This window comes from Nelumbo nucifera, chromosome 1, assembly GCF_055504915.1.
Source record: "Nelumbo nucifera cultivar China Antique chromosome 1, China Antique-T2T, whole genome shotgun sequence".
Classification (NCBI taxonomy): domain Eukaryota; kingdom Viridiplantae; phylum Streptophyta; class Magnoliopsida; order Proteales; family Nelumbonaceae; genus Nelumbo; species Nelumbo nucifera.
Window position 1 is genome coordinate 58,165,467 of NC_142649.1, and position 16,260 is coordinate 58,181,726.

Genomic DNA, 16,260 nt, shown 5'->3' on the forward strand with positions numbered 1-16,260 from the left:
GACATGTGGTATTTTCTGAGAAGTTACCCACTACCACCATTTTCAATCCAATCTTAAAAAAATGTAGAAAATGCAAAAGTGGTTATCCACAACCAATTCTACCTACATTCTATCAATTTCAGTTAATCATTAACCCTCTACGTATCATAACAAAAGAAAACTATCCATATTATTCTAATAGTTATTGAAAAGCTAGTTTTTGAAATAAATATTTCTTGAAAGTTTAATAATTATTTAAAATATTAATAAATATAAATTTAACAGTATTGATTCTATAATGTAAATCTAACATTACTGATTCCTTGTTCTTAGTAAGGAGTCATTCACTAGTGGTATATGAAAAAGAGGGGTTGTTATCATTCTTAACTTTGAGGGTGTTAGTTATCATTCTTATAGACCCAATTTTGAAAAAGAGGGGTTCTCTTGTATGGAGTTGCTTCTGCTGTATTATATCAAGACTGGAAGGCTTGTTAATTTGCCATACATCATTATGATACACATGTTAGAAGCAACATTGAGCAACAGTAGTCCATTGCCCTATGTAATGATATTGACCAAAATCTTTACTCAACTTGCGGTGAGTTTGAGAAATAAACCCAAAATAGCCACTAAGGATTGTAAACTCATTAATATGAGGACGTTGAAAAATATGAATCTTATAAGAATGTTGTAGGAGTTTGAGTTGACATAGGAAGTAGAGAGGATTGGCCATAAGTGGATGAGGAGCATAGTGAACAAGATGATGTGCTTGAATGTTTACAAGACAACTCTTATAAGAGATTTTTAAGCAAAAAGAGTGTTATCTTTGTGAGAAATTAAAAGAAAAAGAGTGATTTGAGTTTGAATTGTTTCTCACAGCAATGAAACTTGAAATCTCCCTAATGCCTTAGCATATTGGTTTGGGATTTCCATTATTGTGTTATATGTTAACACATGTATGCTTTCTTTAGCATAAATTTGGAAATTATCAAGATATTGAAGAATGAGCAAAACAACTACACTGTTTATGTCTTAAATCTTAGTTCAACTTTATTCCTTCCTATTTTCTTAGTAGTGATTCTTTTTAGAGCTTTTGCATATAGAATAAAAATATATTATGAAAGAGGGTCTCCTTATCTTATCCCCTTAATTGACTTAAATTTATTTGTCAATGATCCATTTATCAGCATTAGCTCCATCATCTAGTTGATTCATTTTGTCTAAAACTTAGTTTAATTAGGACTTTTCTTATAAATTCTTATTAAATGGGATATTGGGAAAATTTAAGAGAGGTAATCTGCGGGTAGTGACACTTAAGGGTGGACTTAAGTGTTGATTTTTAAAAGTACAAGGCAACTCATTGTCCAAGTAAAAGTTGAAGGACCTCTAGCGTCACTACCATCCCTAAAGTATAGGGTACCTCCCTAATTTTCCTAGGCTGTGTTTGGTTGCAAAGCAAATAAATTTGCACTATGTAAAACTAAGGCGGTGCAAATGATTTGAGTGTAAATTCTTAACTAATTTTGTTTGATTGTAGTACAAATGAAGTAAATTAAGACCTGAAGCAGAATAAAGTAAAACCCAAAATACAATTAAACGAGAATTTGCATTCTTTTCATTTGCACTCCCATGCATTTGTACTAGTGCAAATAAAATTGCACTGCAACTAAACACAACCTTAGGCTCAATTTGGCAAGAGTACAAATACAAATATGTATCTATGCAAATGCAAAGTTGGTTTAATTTTGCATTGATAAATTTACTTTCTTGCCAAAAGATTTTTAATTGTAATGAGTATAAACACAAATTCTTAGGTTGGAATCTATCTTTGTTTTTTTGTTTTTATATTGACCAACTTTGAGTGAAAGTTTACATTCATTTTTTGGATGCAAACATGCCTTGAAATTTGTGAAAGCTCATCTTGAGAGGGCTTTTGCATTGGAGGTGAGGTGCATTAATTCAGTTGTGATGGTTGAGCATCCATGATTCAAAGAAGCTACCTGGAGTAGCTTCCCATTTTAGTTGTGTTTCTCACATCCAGAATACAATACAGTGATTGGCTTTCAAGATTTTCACCAAACATAGCTTCTAGCATTCTCATATGGGGCCCAGCTTGGAATGTCAGAATCTGCATCCCGAAAAACCTTTCAAACCGGTGCTAAATGCATTCTTACCAAACACTAGCAAAATTGAACCAGAGTGCATATATGCATTCAACCGGCATTTACACTCCTAAATGGAATAAAAACAGAAAGTTTTGCACTGTACATCTTTGTACTTACAATCTTCTTAAATGGAGCCTTAGGTGCAAACTTTGAAATGAGGATATCCATTTTCTCAGGCCCCAATGTATTATCAAGTTTTCAGTAATAATTTTATAAATTAAATTATAAAGGTCGATAAGTTTGAAATAATTTAGCTCATTTGGATTTTTATTTAGGGATTAATATAATGTACACTTTGTTCATCTCTCTATTCATTTTACATTTTTACCGGAGTGAAAGAATGCATGTACAACTTTTATAATTGTGTCTTGTACTATGTCCTAACACATTATGTTGTATTTTGTTCATTTTACTAGAGTGAAAGATTGATGCACAACTTTTATAATTGTGTCATGTACTATGTTATGTCCTAGGGGTGAGCAAATGAGTATATTTATCCAGAATTAAATGGAACCAACCTCGAATCAGTCTTGAATTAACCTATCTAATACACTACTGGGTAGGGTTTAGTTCCAAATTCATGGAACTGACCTCATCTAAGAGGATTCTAAGGTTTAAGGGTTTACCTACCCAAACTAATCCAAAAAATGGCCTAAATTGGCTTTGGTAGAACCGACCTTGAATCGAATTAATTAAATAAAATGGATAAGTGATTAATTAAATAAAATAAAAAATTTTAAATTTATAAAAAAAAAACAAATTAAAAACAATAACTTTGGTGAGGTTCTCCTAAATAATAACGACAATCAATAGAAAGGGTATTGGCGTTTGTGTTTGACATGTCACTGGCGCCTGTTTGCACCCAATAACTATCTGCCACGTGGCAAATCAGCAAACATACATTCAAGTGGTAACACTAACAGGAAGCAAGGGTTCTCCCCGGAGCAGGATGATGCAATGCAAGTATGCAACAGCAAAGACCTGGAGCTAATGCTAACGCCTGACGGTGGTCCTACGCTCCCAGAGATAACCAAAATAAACGTTACTTCTACACGTGCCGATCACACATGGTAACTGATAGCAGAGACAGAGAGCAGGGGCACTTTCGTAAATTAGAAATGCTCGGAACTTCGGATATGGTTTCCATCGTCTCGTCAACTGCTGAATTCTTTTCTCTCTTTCTGGATTTCCTCAAATGAAGGCAGAGAGGGTTTCATCGTTCAATCGAGAATCGTTCTTTCAAATAATGCTAACTGTGTTGTAAATTTGTTATACAAATAATAATTAATAAATAAAGCTCTGTTGCTGCGATCTGATCTGATCCGATCTCATCGAAATTTTCGAATTCGGATTTCTCGCTTGTAGTGGGAAGGCATCTATGCCCCAACTGGTTCTTATTCGTTCTATGATCGTTGGTTCAATAAGAGGTAAGCTTATTTGTTCGATTTCATTTGATTTGTTCGTTTGCACACCAGCTCGTTTGTAAAAGGAGTTTGATTCTGATTTGGTTAGGGTCTTGTGTTGGATGAAATAACGAGGTTAAAGCTTAGGGTTCAGTGTGTGCGTTTGATTGGTATTGTGTTAGAAAAATTGTATCTAAGTTGCGGTTTGAGCTGAATAGGTTTCATGGTTATTAGTTTTATTTGTATATTGTTTGTGAGGATCGGAATTGATTGATTGCTTACTTGCATGTATTGTAAAAGCCACTTAATTGATCACTTGTTCAGAAGCCACTTAATTCATCAAGTTGGTCGAGCTGAGATAACAAGGTGTGGTTGTTCTATATGTCTGAACATATTATGGTCTCATTGATCAATGGAACTTTCGTGTAGTTTGTTTTGTTTGTTCCTTGTAGGAGCAAGCATTTTTTGACCAAGATTGAAAAGTGCCCTGATAGTTCAGCTATGCACCTGCAAAGGCTGAGTTTGTCTTTCGAAATTCCGATCTTCCTATTTGTTTTTTTTTTTTTTCAAATTCCATGTTTTTTTTTTGGCTAACTGGAGTCTATTCGTAGTAGAAAGAAGTCAACTAGAGAGTCTTTTGAAGAGATGGCAATGAATCTACTACCTTGGGATAATAACTCCTCCGATATCCGTTAGCTTCAGTGATGAAGTAGCACCATTGATATTTATTTTTACCTGCCATTTCCTGTAGTTTGTAGTTGATATGTCTGTAAGCTCCTTATGCATACACATTTGCACTTCTCCATATTTCTGTCAGATTGAAACTCATCGTAGAAGCTTTTAAGAACTATAAAATACTTACGGTTCTCCTGGATAAGCTTTGGGTTGATAATTTTCCCGGAAACACTTCCTAGATGTTAAGTTACTCAAATCGAGAAATGTTCCAAAGAAACTGAACAACCTTAATTCCTTCAAAGATACATTTTGTGGTCCATACTAGATCCCATATTGCAAATATCTATGAAATTCAACGCTCCCTCATTTTAAACACCATGAAATGTTAGGTTTTCTTTTTATGCAATTTTACCAATCAGGAAAAAAGGGTTAATTACTTAAATGTACCCTGTGGTTTTTTGAAGCTACTTAAATATACCCTATGGTTTTCAAAGCTACTTAAATATACCTTGCTAAAGCATTTAACCATTAACAGTAACAGAAAAAAATTATAAGACTAAAATGTCCATAATTGTTTTTCAGATTTTCAAAACATGAGCTTAGATTGTCAACTGATGGAGTGCCCAACAAGTACAGAGAAGAACAAAACCTCAGACTGGATCTTCTTTCTCCTTCTCGTCCTTCCATTTCAATGGTAACCAGGGATTTTAACATTCCTGAATTAACAGATCTAATATGCCACAGAATCTATGCAAAGAGAGGATTGAATGGACATGCTGTTATTGAATAAGCCATGAGAACCTAGCATGTTAATCACGCATTGGTGACATATAATAACCCAAATGCATTTGTTAAATCAATTAACAGATTTGATATAAAAATGACCAAAAAACAAAGAAATCATAGATCTGATATCACACTGTATAGAGCTCAAAACCTCTTTGATTCTATTGATCGAAATAGGGGCATATAGGATTAACACCCTTAAGAACTACAACAGGAGAAAATTGCCTTTCTACATATCTCTCTCTTACATACATTAGCCCCAATTCCTCCACAACGGAAATGAAAGAATATAAACCCTATTAACAATTATGATAATCTCCAATTGATTTGATCTTCTTCCTAATGGTCCGTTTGGTTGCTGAGAAGGGATGAGATGAGAAGGGATGGGATGGGAAAGGATGGGATGAGAAGGGAAAATTTATTTTCTCATTTTGGCATTCCAGTGTTTGATTGCTGAGAAAACTTTTTGCTTGATTTTTTATATTTTGACAGAAATACCCTTTAAGGATACCCAAAATTATAAAAATACCCTTATTCAGGAAAACTAAGTTTTTCATTTGATTTATTATACTGCTTGTCGTCCTCCTTCGAACTCAAACCAGTGGCATGGATGAGGTGAGTTCCAATCTCCCCTTATTTCTCTCTCTCTCTCCCCTCTTTTTTTCGATTTATTATACTGTTCATTGTCTTCCTCCCTTCGAACTCAAAACTAGTGGCGTCGACAAGGTGAGTTCCAATCTCCCCTCATCTCTCTCTCTCTCTCCTCCTCTCCCTCTTTCTTTTTTTTCCTCTTCTTCTTCATCTTTTTCTTCGCTTGCCTCTGCTACTTGAACCAGTGACGATAGCAAGACTTTTGTCCCTCCCCTTTTACTTGATTTCAGCCACCCCTGTTTGCCGCCTCATCACTTGCGCCTCTACCGGACTATCATCACTTGCGCCTCCACCGGACCTCTCTCCATCTCTGACAGCGCCACTACTATTTCAATGCAACTGTTTCAGTGCGCCTCCACCGGATCTCGATCAGCTTGACTTGTATTTTTCGCGTGTTTGCCGCCTCATCACTTGCGCCTCTACTGGGCTATCATCACTTGTACCTCCATCAGACCTCTCTCCATCTCTGACGATGCTGCTACTATTTCAGTGCGACCGTTTCAGTGTGCCTTCACTGGACCTCGACTAGCTTGACCGTTTCAGTGCGACCCCGCGTTCCAAGTTTTGGGAAACCACGTCTCACTATTTCTCGGTCCGTCTCACAAAACAAACAAATGAAAATGGGAATCTAAGGAGAATATTCCCATTTTCTCTTCTCGGTCACACCAACCAAACAGACTGTAAGTTCCCTATATCGAAGTATAAGAATTCCTCAATTCTAAAGCCAACCCACAAATTGTTCAACAAGACTCCCCTACCATGGTCCATGGAATCCAGTTGGAGATGTGGAGTGGCAGGAACTGTTCCCAATGTTTGGCAAGCTTGATTCAGAGGGCTGAATACTCCAAGGTGTTTTCTTGAATAAAGATCCCCACCAAGATTCAATCTTGTCTCCAATGCAAAGGTACCTGTTCAAAGTCAAATAGAGCTTCAGCAGTTTCATACGTTCTTCCTCCCCAGGGAGCGGAAACTCAATCACCTTATCCATCCAGTCTGTGATGACGCTGTCAAGTCCTCACAGTGAAATTGAAGCTGGCACCTACAGTGCAGCAGTTTTTGGCCAAAGCCAAAAGGCAGTAAGTGGGTACTAGGGAATTGTGACTTCGAACTTAGATTGGAAGTACTCTTCTGACTATCTGTGCCGTTGAATCTTCACTTCCTGTTTGCCAAAAACAGGGAGTGGGAGCTTTGGGTCCCCTGCAACAGTCTGAGAAAGCCCAGGTCACACAATTGAAAACACCCTGGCATTTGTTGTTTAGTGGTACCTGTTGAAGTTCTGCAGCAGGTAATGAGAAGCAAGATAGAAAGAGAAGAATCTGCTTTGTTATTCTCTAAAAACAGAAACTTAGTAGTTCAGGTTGACGGAGAAAGCCATAGAAGATTCATTCGGTGGTCAGAGAAAGAGAACCCAAATAGTTTAAGTGGGGGTAAAACTGAAATTTTAATAAAATAAAAAATACATGTGATATCACATGCAAATGGCCAGAAACGTTTGAGTAACGGATGGCGTATTTGTGTCAAGTGGGGCCATCCCATTAGGTATACTTAAATAGTTTTTGAAACCACAGGGTATATATTCAAGTAGTTTAGGCTCAGTTTGGAAAGAGTACAAATACGAATATGTACAGTATAAATACATAAAAATAATAGAAAATACAAGATTTTGCACTCTATGTATTTGTATTTGTACTCCTTCCAAACTGAACTTTAGTGAAATCACAGGGTATATTTAAGTAATTAACCCCCAAAATAATCTTTAATTCTTAAATGAAGTTCTGTTTATTGTTATTGACAAAACATGAGGTGTAATGATCCCCCTCAACACACATAAAAAAGGTCAGTCAATCAAGATCTCTTAAATAATGTTATATTTGAAGAGGAGGTGTTAATTTTCACCTGGTTTTTTTGCATAGTCGATGCAATGTCATGAGTCAGGGTGCCAGGACCTTTAGATGTATGAGGCATAAACCTCAAGACATGGGCTTAAGCCTCTTGAGCTATAACTTTTTTAAGGGAAAAACATGAAACTAAGGAAAGGTCACTTCTTTCCAATTTAGGCATTTAACCCATTCCAGATCTCTTAGATAATGTTATATTTGAAGAGGAGGTGTTAATTTCCACCTGGTTCTTTGCATAGTGGATGCAGTGTCATGAGGCAAGGTGAAAAAAAACAAAACAAAATAAGGAATGCATAAAAATATAAATGAACAAAAGGTTACTTTGTAGGAATACAAGGAGTTTCAGATAAGTTCATCATATTTTTAGAAGCCACTTAATGACTAGTAAAGAGCTTTAAATGTAAAATGGTACCTCAAAACTTAGATATGTTGAAACATACATACATGCGTAGATATATTAACATACACACTCATACATTTAAGCATCCCAAGTTGTGAAGAATGTGCCCTATACTTACAAGTGTGAGCCTCAAGTTCAGCCTTGAAGTGTTTTCCTTGAGCCATGTCTCAGATGAGTCTCAAGGCATAAGTTTCATATAAGTCCATTACCCAAAGCATAAGCCTCATATGTTTTTTAGAATACTGACTGGATGTTGTGCCTCTATCACTTTATTCATTATGAAATCTTCAGTTCAAATTTACTATCATCTTTTCTACAAATATATCATCTGGGTTTATATGGAAGAACAACTTTACTATCATCTTTTCTACAAATCTTTAGTTCAATTTTTGAAAGCAAAAATCAATGAGTGGAATTTGGTGGAGTTTGGGAGGATAGGAAAAAGAAAGGGAGATCTACTGGATAAGATTGAAAGCCTTGACTCTAAAGAAGAAAGGGGAGAACTTGGAGAGGAAGACATTGAGCTCGGGAGAGATTTAAGAAGACAGTTAGAGGATTGCTTGCACAAGGAGGAAATTAGCTGGAGGCAAAAATATCAGTGTAAATGGGTGCAAGAGGGGGACAAAAACACTAGGTTTTTCCACTCTCTAGCAGAAGGCAGGAGAAAGAAGAACCTGATCTCCAAATTGGTAGTAGATGGAGTTGAGCTAGTGCATCAAGAGGAGATTGCCGGGGCTTGTGTGGAGCACTTCAAATCTATCCTAAGAAGGCCTGTGTGTAGAAGGGTGTGGGTAGAAGGTTTGGACTGGCCAGATGTAGGGGTGGAGAACATGAGAAGGTTGGAGAGAAGCTTTAGTTTAGAAAAGATCAAGGAGGCTGTATCTTCTATGGATAGAACAAAAGCCCCAGGGCCAGATGGGTTCACAATGGGTTTTTATCAGGAATGTTGGGACATTTTGAAATATGATCTTTTGCAGGTATTTGAGGAGTTTTACAGGTGAGGAATTGTCAATCCGGGTGTGAATTCCACATTTATAGCCTTAATTCCAAAAAAGAAAGATGCTTCCCACCCGAAGGATTTTAGGCCAATTAGCTTGGTTAATAGCTTGTATAAGATCATTGCAAAAGTGTTGTCTTTGAGGCTGAAGAAGGTTTTGCCAGATATCATTGCACGCTACCAAGGAGCTTTTGTGAATGGAAGACAAATCACTGATCAGATTTTAATTGCTAATGAGAGTGTGGAGAACTTTAAGAGGGATAAGAAGAGGGGAGTGGTTTGTAAGTTGGACTTGGAAAAGGCTTATGACTTGGTGGACTGGGAATTTTTGAGGAAAGTTTTGACTAAATTTGGGTTCGGGGCTAGATGGTGTAAGTGGATCATGGGTTGTGTCCGGAATTGTCATTACTCAATGCTAGTGAATGGGACAGTGGTGGACTTCTTTCCAGCCAGTAGGGGTATAAGACAAAGAGACCCCCTTTCTCCTTTCTTGTTCATTCTAATTGCGGAGGTTTTGGGGAAATTGATTCACAGAGCAGATTCTAGGGGGCTCATTAGAGGCTGGAGAGTTGGGAGGGCGGAAACCCCTCTTACTCACTTGCAGTTTGCTGACGACATGATTTTTTTTTGTGAAGGCGGTAATGTGAGCTTTATTAGGAATTTGAAATCGGTGATACAACTGTTTGAGCAAATATCTAACTTGAAAGTTAACCTTGGGAAAAGTTGTGTTGTGGGGGTGAATTTGGAGGAGGGAGAGATCTGGGAGAGTGCTGAAGTATTGGGGTGTGAAGTCTCGGGTTGGCCTTTGAACTACTTAGGGTTGCTTTTAGGGGATAATCCCATGAGAGAGAGCTTTTGGAACCCGGTGGTGGAAAGGTTCGAAAAAAGACTAGTGTCATGGAAAAAGAACTACCTCTCTCTTGGTGGGAGAATTACTCTTATTAAGGCCACGTTTGCTAATTTACCTATCTTTTTCCTGTTGGTGTTTAAAATCCCAGTGAAGGTTGCTAATAGATTGGAGAAGTTAATGAGAGATTTCCTGTGGGAACTGGGAGAGGAAAAGAGGGATCATAGAGTGAGCTGGGAGATAGCTTGTAGGAGTAAGACTTGTGGTGGCTTGGGGGTTGGGAATATTAGGAGAAGGAATATGACTCTGTTGTGAAAGTGGTTGTGGAGATTCCCATTAGAGAAGGAGAAGCTTTGGGCTAGAATAGTGGCAAGTATTCATGGGCTGGAGCATAATGGATGGGACGTTGGAATCAGAGCTAGGACCACAAGCAATTCTCCTTGGAAAGCCATTCATGACCTACTACCAGTTTTCTCCCCTAATATCAGCTATGATTTGAATTCCGGTAACTCCATAAAATTTTGGGAACAAACCTAGGTGGGGAGTGCCCCTCTAAAGGATCAGTTTACCACCCCGTCCTCTTCCATTTCTGGGATTGGGTGGAACTTGGGTCTAAGAAGGGATTTGAGGGACTCAGATTTTGACATTATTTTGAGCCTTATTGCAATTCTTGATAACGTTGTCTTAGACCCCACTAGGGCGGACTCTAGAATTTGGACACCTTCTCCCAATGGCATTTTTACTTGTGCTTCTTTCTTCAAGGTCTTAGGTCAGTCCACCAGTCCTACCTCCCCTCCTTTTCCTGTTGATGAGGTTTGGTGCAGAGCAATACCTCCTAGGGTTGGTAGTTTTTGTTGGGAAGCCTATCTGGAAAGAATCAATAATGGTGCTTTACTCCAAAAGAAGAGACCCAATACTTGTTTGTCACCTCAGTGGTGTGTTCTTTGTAAAGCGGATGGGGAGACTGGTTTTCACCTACTGGCGTCTTGCCATTTTGCGAGGTCAATTTGGGAATGGGCTTTGTCCCTATTTGGTTGTTGTTGGAACCCCCCATCAGACTTGCAAGGCCTTTTTTCCCCTTCTTTTTTCAGGTGGCGGATAAAAAGGGGAAGGACAATGTGGAGAGGACTAAGGGCTGCAGTATGTTGGACATTTTGGGAAGAAAGAAATTCCAGGATATTCTCAGAAGCTCAGAGAGGAGTAGCATATCTGAGGGCTATCATTCATATTAGGGCGGTACAGTGGCTGAAATCTTTGGAGCTTTTCACAAATTACACTGTGGATGACATGTTGAGGAAGTGGGGTGAAATTGCAAGTTGCACACAAACTAAGTCAGTAATGAGTGTGGCTTGGACCCCTCCACCTAGTGGATTCGTGAAATTAAATTTTGATGGGTGTAGCAAGGGAAATCCGGGACAATCGGGGATTGGGGGTGTTTTTAGGGATGAAAATGGGGTCATTTCTGCCATGCTCTCAGGCCCAATTGGAGTGGGTGACTCCCTTAGAGCTGAGATCTTTGCAGTTATGGAAGGAGTCCAAAAAGCTAAGGAGTTGAATATCAGGAAACTCTTAATTGAAGGGGATTCAGAGGTGGTGATAGGGTGGCTGCTTAAAGATCACAATGGCTTATGGAAGTACAATAATGAGAGGAGGAAATTCAAGTGGCTGGTGCGGGAGATGGAGGTTAAGATACGTTGGGTTAAAAGATCGGTTAATTCCCTAGCTGACGGTTTAGCTAAACAATGGGCAGAAAGGGATTCACTTTTTTGGGCCAAGCTGTAACTTTAGTGTGTTTTCTTTCTTTTCTCTTTCCTTTTTCCTTTTCTTGAGATTCTTTGTTGCTCTTGGAAGATAAGCGTGTTTGTCTTCCTTTTGTAAATCTTCTATTGATGAATTAATGAAAGTGTTATTGATAAAAAAAAAAAATATCATCTGGGTTTATTGGTAACGAAGCTTCCATTTCCATCATTCGTCAAAAAAGGAAAAATGCTTCCATTCTATCTGCCAATTGTGGCACTAACTTCCCGTAATCTGGAATCTGATATTCCATCTGACCTTTGCCACCCTTAAATTTGAGTTTGATTGTAAAACTTATTATATGTTTTGATTCATATCCACAACTATGAATGTATACTTTGTCTTTATGGAAGGATCATCCCTTGGATCCTCAGTCTCTATGAGGAAAAAAAGAATCATTCCTTCTCTCTTTGTGGTTCTTATTTTTTATCTTTTCTTTTTTTACAGGTTTTGTGTATTTGTTTAGTGTAGTGAATATACAAACCACTTGAGGCTTTTAAACCAACAATGGGATCTTTTTATGTTGGATGCCTTTTGACCATAAGCAAAAAAGTTTTATTTCATTTCAATATGGACCAACTAATCTATTTGGTATAATCCATGTTTCAGATTTCATTTATCTTGTTTATGTTGGCCTACTATTATCTTTTCTTAATTATTTACAATTATTTTGCAGCATTTTAACTTCACTCTTAGAATGAAACAAGACATGTGGCAATTTGTCAAAACTACACAAGTGCTCCAATTATCAGCAATGCCTTTTCCCCAAATTGTGGTTGACTTACAGACCAAAACTTCTCATTATCTACAACCTACACTAGGGATTGTCTCTCAAAGGGTGTATGCAGTAATTATACCCTAGAAGAGTGCACCTTGGGTAGCACACACTATCCGAAGATGGCATGAGTTCAATCTTTTGATTTGTTGAATACTGGAGCTGTTTATTTTATTGGATTTATGGCCAACCTTTCTTTAACTGGATCTGATCAGCAACTAGTTGCAGTTGACCATTCCTTAGTTATTGGACAAGAATTCCCTGATGTTGAAACATGTAGAAGGACACTCAAAGAGATAGCCATAGCCTTGCATTTTGATCTTCGGATTGTGAAATCAGACCGGAGCCGATTTATTGCCAAATGCTCCAAGGAAGGATGTCCATGGCGTGTCCATGTAGCAAAGTGCCCAGGTGTTTCAACGTTTTCAATCAGAACTTTGCATGCGGACCATACTTGTGAAGGAGTTCGCAACCTCCATCATCAACAAGCTTCAGTGGGTTGGGTTGCCAGATCCGTAGAAGCACGGCTTCGAGATAATCCGCAGTACAAACCAAAAGAAATATTGCAAGACATCCGTGAACAACATGGGGTTGCTGTTTCTTACATGCAAGCTTGGCGTGGAAAGGAACGCAGCATGGCTGCAGTTCATGGAACCTTTGAGGAAGGATATCGCCTCCTTCCTGCATATTGTGAACAAATCAGAAGGACGAATCCAGGAAGTATTGCATCAGTGTTTGCTACTGGGCAGGAGAATTGCTTCCAACGCTTATTTATTTCTTACCGAGCTTCAATCTATGGCTTTATAAATGCATGCAGGCCACTTTTGGAACTTGACAGAGCACATCTAAAAGGAAAATACCTAGGTACTTTACTCTGTGCTGCAGCCATTGATGCTGATGATTCATTGTTTCCACTGGCATTTGCCGTAGTTGATATGGAAAGCGATGAAAATTGGATGTGGTTCTTGTCTGAGTTGCGCAAACTTCTTGGGGTTAACACTGAAAACATGCCCAGGCTAACAATATTATCCGACAGACAAAAAGGCATCGTAGAGGCAGTAGAAACACATTTCCCAAGTGCTTTCCATGGATTTTGTTTGCGCCATGTCAGTGAAAATTTTCGTGATGAGTTTAAGAATACAAAATTGGTAAACATATTCTGGAATGCTGTGTATGCACTCACTGCTGCTGAATTTGAAGCCAAGATTGCTGAGATGGCAGAGATTTCACAAGATGTCCTGCAATGGCTTCAGCGTTTTCCTCCCCGCCAATGGGCAGTAGCATATTTTGAGGGGGTACGCTATGGTCACTTTACCTTGGGTGTCACAGAACTGTTGTACAACTGGGCCCTTGAAGGTCATGAGCTTCCTATTGTGCAGATGATGGAGCATATCCGTCATCAATTGACATCTTGGTTCAATGAGCGTCGTAACATGGGCATGACCTGGAACTCAATTCTTGTACCATCCGCCGAGAAGCACATTTTAGAAGCAATTGCAGATGCTCGTTGTTATCAAGTACTTCGCGCGAATGAAGTGGAATTTGAGATTGTCTCAACTGAGCGGACCAACATTGTGGATATACGCAGTCGCCAGTGTTCATGTCGCCGTTGGCAGATTTATGGTGTACCATGTGCACATGCTGTTGCTGCACTCATCTCTTGTGGCCAAAATGCCCATCTATTTGCCGAGCCTTGTTTCACAGTAGCAAGCTATCGTGAAGCCTACTCACAAATGGTAAATCCTATTCCAGACAGGAGTACCTGGAAAGATCCTGGTGAGGGAACAGAGGGTGGGGGTGCTAAAGTTGACATCACAATACGCCCACCCAAGACTCGTCGCCCACCTGGCCGACCCAAAAAGAAAGTCCTTCGCATAGACAACTTTAAGCGCCCAAAGAGGGTTGTTCAGTGTGGCCGTTGCCATATGTTGGGACATTCTCAAAAGAAATGCAGAATGCAAATTTGACATTAATTCCAACTAAATTTTGCTACTTGTTGAAAGTTTGTATTCTTTTTTGCAACTTTCCAGTGGCAATATAGAATCTATGGTGTGGCTTGTAATTCTTGTATTGTCTTTAATTGTTTTCTTGTGGTTTAGCCGAGCGTTTAGGATTTCCTCCATTTATGATCTTTATGCAATGGTAGCCACATTTGTTGCATATACTTGTCGTGTTGGCTTCTCCTGTGCAGGAAAGCTAGCTATAAAGGGAACAACACTTCATAACCAGACAAAAAGGAAGCTGGCATTGCAACTAGAAAAAGGTACAGGAGGCAATGGTGCCATATTTATAAATATGCATTGGTATTGAACAACACTAATACCCTTTGGTTTTATTATGGTTTAAAGATATCATATGTTTCTCAAAAATATTTTTCGAAAAAAATAAATATATTTCTCAATTTTTTTGATAGCTAGCAAAAATTTATTAATAGAATAAAAAGGATCAAAGTACAAAGATACAGGATGCCAAGATGGAATTATGTATACAAAAACATTCGCCTCAGAAAAGTGAAAAGGCTTGGGGAACCCATGGCCCTTGGGAATTGGGGGTGTTTCAAGGAATGCAAATGCCAGTATAGTTGCTTTGTTTTCAGGTCCCATTGGTGTGGGGGATTCTATTCGAATCAAAACTTGCTACAGAGTTGAACATTGATAGACCGTTAATCCAAGGGGATTCGAAGCTGAAAATTGGTTGGCTAAGGAATCTAAATACTGTTATATTTTTTTGGTATTCGGCTAATGGAGGGGATGTTTGGTATGACTTGCATTTATTTAAAAAATGTTTGTACTTGATTTGTCTTCAAAATCGAGAAAAAGTGGTTGGTAAATGTTTTTTTACTGTTTATTAACAGTTAGACGCCATTAGACGTCATTCAATGCCATTAAGTTCCACATAAGTGGAATAGTAAATAAACCTTGGTGTTGGAGAAAATATTAAAATGAAGTTTTCTCTAACGGTTTGCTTATACGCAAATCAAGATAAATGTTTATTGGATAAACAAACTTACTAAATAACATTTTAACATTTTAGTACAAACGCTTACATGGCAATGAGCTGGCACCGTTTATCAAAAAAATCCAAAGCCATACCAAACACCATTAAAATAGCTAACTCTTTAGCTAAGCAAGGAATACATCGGGATCATCTTTTCTGGGCTAATTGTAATGTAATGCTTTTTAGGAGGCTACATCTCACCCCTCCCCTCGGGAAATGATACTCCATTAATAAAATAATTTTTTATTATTGATAAAAAAAATCTCTTATTGTGTACTACTAAAAAAATAGAATTTCCATCTATTGAAAACCTTCAACTTGTCCGTACAAACTCCAAATCATTCCCGAGGAAGCCGGCCCTCTTTGCATCTTCATTTTGCCCTTCCTACTGCTTTCCACTACTCCTTTCCCCTCATATTCCCATTCTAATAGCTTTTGAGCTTCTCAGCATTCTCTATCCAGAGCAATCCTCTTCCTCTCCCTTACTTCTCCCCTCCCTCCCTGCAATATTCACCCTTCCCTAGACAAGCCTTTTTTCCCTTTGGTATTCCTTTCCTTTTTCTTTTTTTTTTGATAAATTTGGTAGTCCTTTCCTTAGAAGAAGCCCCTTGAGACACTTTAGTTGCCAGCTCTGCCTCTTACTTTTAGGGGGTGTTCTTTTTTTTTAGATTTTGAGAGGGGGAAAGTTGGTCAATAAGATTTTGGTTCCCATTAATCAAGAATCCTATGTTCATTTTTCAGATTTATGTGGGGACCAGGAAAAGTTTATTTTCCTGGGTATCACTTACCCGAATAAGTGATACCCATTTCCTAGGTGGGTAAATAACTTTCCCACGTAGGGGAAAGTTGCTAACACTTGAATGAGACAAAAATGCCTCTTTTAATAATAG

The 16,260-nt window shown here is 38.3% G+C and overlaps 1 protein-coding gene across 1 annotated transcript; it reads left to right on the forward strand.

Moving 5' to 3' along the window:
* Window positions 1-3,090: 3,090 nt before the first annotated feature.
* On the forward strand, window positions 3,091-14,435 carry LOC104585832 (uncharacterized). The gene is made up of 2 exons (XM_010242837.3): window positions 3,091-3,571; window positions 12,275-14,435. The coding sequence occupies exon 2, from the start codon at window positions 12,556-12,558 to the stop codon at window positions 14,338-14,340; it is 1,785 nt and encodes a 594-aa protein (XP_010241139.1). The 5' UTR covers window positions 3,091-3,571; window positions 12,275-12,555; the 3' UTR covers window positions 14,341-14,435.
* Window positions 14,436-16,260: the final 1,825 nt, after the last annotated feature.

Coding starts and splice junctions, on each gene's coding strand:
- LOC104585832 (XM_010242837.3), top strand. CDS start 12,556: ATGGCCAACCTTTCTTTAACTGGATCTGATCAGCAACTAGTTGCAGTT.